Consider the following 3674-nt stretch of genomic DNA (forward strand, 5'->3'; position numbering starts at 1 on the left):
AGGTGCTGCGTCCTCGCTTTACTACCGAAGTATCCGGCTCACATTTCTGCCTAGCTAATCGTTTATAGACAAAAAAAAAAGCAGAAATGAAAATGTTTGTTTATGGTTCTTCTTTTTTAATTATGCCAACTCCTTGCTGCTCGGTGCATTTTTTTTTCACTGCTCCGATCTTGCAATATAGGCATCCGTAGACATTTCTTTCATTGTTCGAAACTGTCCCTCGGAATGGGCGCTGGTTCATTGAAATAAAGACAAACAGTCCCAAAACATAAAAGCTTGCTTGCAAATGCTTCGAAGCAGAAAGGACAATTGTCAAGGAAACATACAACGGGAGATGCATGCGTCAATCGTGGTAGCTTTTATTTGTACACAATAAATACACGAGTAGCGAGATGCTACAAGCGTGGACTTTTTCGTCGATTCCGCCACCGATGTGTTCGCACCTGAAACAACAAAAAGATACATTTTTGTTCCCCCCACACAATCTCACAGGTTCAATCCGAGTGTACGAACCAGGAAGTAAAATAGTTAACATGCAGATTCCACTCTTGTGCTCATGTTGGCACTGCTATGTAGGGAGTTTTTCGTTTTTTTCATGATTATACTTAATGCGTGTGCACCTCCTGCTGCAACAGATAGCTTAAATTATCTACTTTCAATATTATTAGTCCAGAGTTTTCTCCCAGAAATTTCATTTATCAAAGCGCCGTTGTCGTACGCTACGAAAGCATAAATTAGTCGCGAGAACTCGACAAAATACAGTTTTAAATCGAGCTGTCAAACTTCCCTGTCAACTGGCCTTTTAACAGCCTTCGGTTCTTTAGCCTGCTTTGTGAGTGTACGTGCATGTTTTCCCTTCTCTCTTTCTTATGTTTTCATATTCCTTCTCTCACTTTTACTGTTGGACGGCAAATTATATATTTTATTCTAGGCTGTCTCCAATCTTTTCCTTTATTACTCCATTCTCTCTCCACGCACAATTTTGTATTCTGAATTAGTAAATTTGTGACTCGGGGCTTTTTGGGGCTTGTGAACGATGAAATGAACTCTAGGGTGAAAAAAAGTACAAATGAGCCAAGAATCGACCGGCACTCACCTGAGGTACAACCAAGGTAGCTATCATAGTTTACGCCAAGATTTAGTGGTATCCGTAGCCTCCCTTGAGGAGAGCGCCGTGGCCGTAGCCGAGACCACCATATCCACCATGGCCGTAGCCGCCATAGCCAGCGACGGCAAGACCGCCGTAGCCAGCACCGTATCCTCCGTATCCTCCGTATCCGCCGGCGGAGACGATGGCGTGGCTGACAGACACGACGGGCTGGACGGTGTGGGAGACGGTGGCAACGGGCTGCTTGACGTAGGTCACGACGGGCTTGGTGACGTAGCCGACGCTAACGACGGGCTTCTTCACGTAGGAGACGGTCTTGACGGGAACGGCGACAGCGTGGTGGCCGTGGCCGTAGCCGTGGCCGTATCCGCCATAGCCGTATCCGGCAAAGCCAGCGCTGGCGGCGGCGATGAGGGCGGCGAAAACGATCTGTGCGCGGCAAAACGAAAGCCGTCGTGAGTGCATACCTAAATTCTGGGTGATTTCTGTTCAACACGAACGGAGAATTGTGCACATCACGTCTTTCTATTGGTACTAATCTCTAGGCATGCCTAATGGGGCTGCCACTGATGCTAGTTGACTTAGCATAAATCAATATGATAGAATTTGCGAGTCTATCACCAAAAACAAGAATCGCCATGTTTTATTATTACTTTATACTCGTGAGAAAACACACCTGTACCTGTCATACAAGTGTAGGGATCCTACTTGAACGCATGGTCTATTTACTTCAAAAATGGATAACATGACATTTGTATTGTGCGATCACGAGGTGTCACAAAGGGATGAAGTTCACGAAAGAAGCAACCCGTATTTATCTCCACCATGCGTCTTTCGCTACTGAACACAATCTGCGTGCTTCCATCAACGCGTCTTGCTGAGCAGATATCCTAAGAAGGTTCTACCGTACACTCAGCACACTTCTTTGGACGCAAGGCTCGATTCGCAGATTAAGATTCGCCACCGTTGAACAATGATTTACTTCGCACGCGGCTCCTCCATGTTTTTTCTCGTGGTTGTTCGCTCACTCTGGGTCCTGAGTGGCCGTCATAGTGTTAGAAAACTAGCATTTAAAAATGCGCATTTGTGTGTGTAATGGTGTCTCGCTAATGTTTCACACCGAGCCTCTTAAGGCTGTCCACTACACAGCGAATCGAAAAGTAAAAGCAACCGCGCACGCGACAGCCACGACAAGTCTGCCAACCCCCGCGCATTTTAGCTCTCCGGTCACGTCCCTTACGATGCAAATCTCGCATAGTGTGGACTTTTAAATGTAGGAAGCGGGGCTGTAAAGCGCCTACTCGCTTCAGATACGATCTGAGTCAACACCTATTTGGCTCCCTTCTCCTTTTCCGTTACACGAGTCGATGTGCGATCAATGAGTTACGATAAGAGTGGGCGATCGCGGTTCGTCGTCTCAGTACTGAGCACGCTTTACGTTCAGCGGCACCGCAAACATCAGCGCTCGCTTGTGTCTGCAAGAAAGGAGCTGCGATGTTTGTAGTGCTTGCTAAACTGGTAACGATTGTTTCTGGTTAGTGAATAACGCGGGCAAGGGAAGGATAGCTACAAAAGAGCTACAAGTTGTTTGTTGGATAGAAGCGCCCTGCTTAGTGATGACCATGTTTGCGGTGAAGATAGATAGGCAAGGTGTAAATCCGTTCGGAAGCAACGTGACGGAGCCACCAACTACTTATGCAATACTTAGTGACTCCACACACTGTCAACGACTTGTGAAGCTTAGAATGAACAAAGCGGTGGTAAACGTTACACAATAGCGATTTCCCAGGGAACCTCCCAATATGTAAACATACACGCCCCATGGTTATCACAGAATCACCAGTGGCCCACGCAGACATGAATGAGATGAGGGCAATGGTCAAAGAAGTGACCGTCGCGGTTTAAATATCACGTCTGAGGCCATTAGGAATCACGAGAAAAGCATGACAAAGTCCAGATGCCAGCCATCAAGGCAAGGGACCTGTTTAAGGGCAACGTCACGCTTGATTCCGCCTTGGTGACGGGCTCAGAGTGCGATGCGTGGATGCCGTTGGAGGAACGGTTAGAAACAAGGCAGATGCACTGCGCCGATGCCTCCGCCGACATCCCAGGAGAAACGAATGCAACTCACGAGGGTGTTCATGGTGCTGGTATTCCTCAGGAGGTTCTGGCGAAACTCTGATGGCTACCTTTGTGGCGGGGGCAACTTATATACCCAAGCGACACCAAGGGCAAAATTGTGCCGGCCAACAGAGCTCGCGGAAAGGGTTGAAAAAGTAAAGCAAGAAAACGTCCAGCCTGAGGAGAACGGGTGTCCACGCCTCTGCTCACACTCTCTTCATTTGCCCTCCGACGACAGGACCTCCCCCTCTCCCAACCCTTTCACCGGAAGTCAGATGTATGCAAGAGATAAGAAGCAGAAAATATTCCACAGCCTCACATTCCACACGGCGCGAAACCCCCGCTGTACACCGCGGGATTAAAGAAAAAAATACACAGAATGAGTGGCCGCCAAAATTCTCGCGCATGTGTGGCCGCAGTTTCTTTTTCGACGCGACCGCCTCCA

General features: G+C 47.9%; 1 protein-coding gene across 1 annotated transcript; it reads right to left on the reverse strand.

Moving 5' to 3' along the window:
- Positions 1-335: 335 nt before the first annotated feature.
- LOC142572804 (uncharacterized) lies at positions 336-3274 on the reverse strand. Its single transcript, XM_075682174.1, has 3 exons — positions 3240-3274; positions 1097-1537; positions 336-443 (listed from the first exon to the last, which is right to left on the reverse strand). Exons 1-2 carry the CDS (start codon positions 3249-3251, stop codon positions 1139-1141), a joined length of 411 nt encoding a protein of 136 aa, XP_075538289.1. The 5' UTR covers positions 3252-3274; the 3' UTR covers positions 336-443; positions 1097-1138.
- Between the last annotated feature and the right edge of the window lie 400 nt (positions 3275-3674).

The sequence above is a fragment of the Dermacentor variabilis genome, chromosome 1, assembly GCF_050947875.1.
Source record: "Dermacentor variabilis isolate Ectoservices chromosome 1, ASM5094787v1, whole genome shotgun sequence".
Classification (NCBI taxonomy): Eukaryota; Metazoa; Arthropoda; class Arachnida; order Ixodida; family Ixodidae; genus Dermacentor; species Dermacentor variabilis.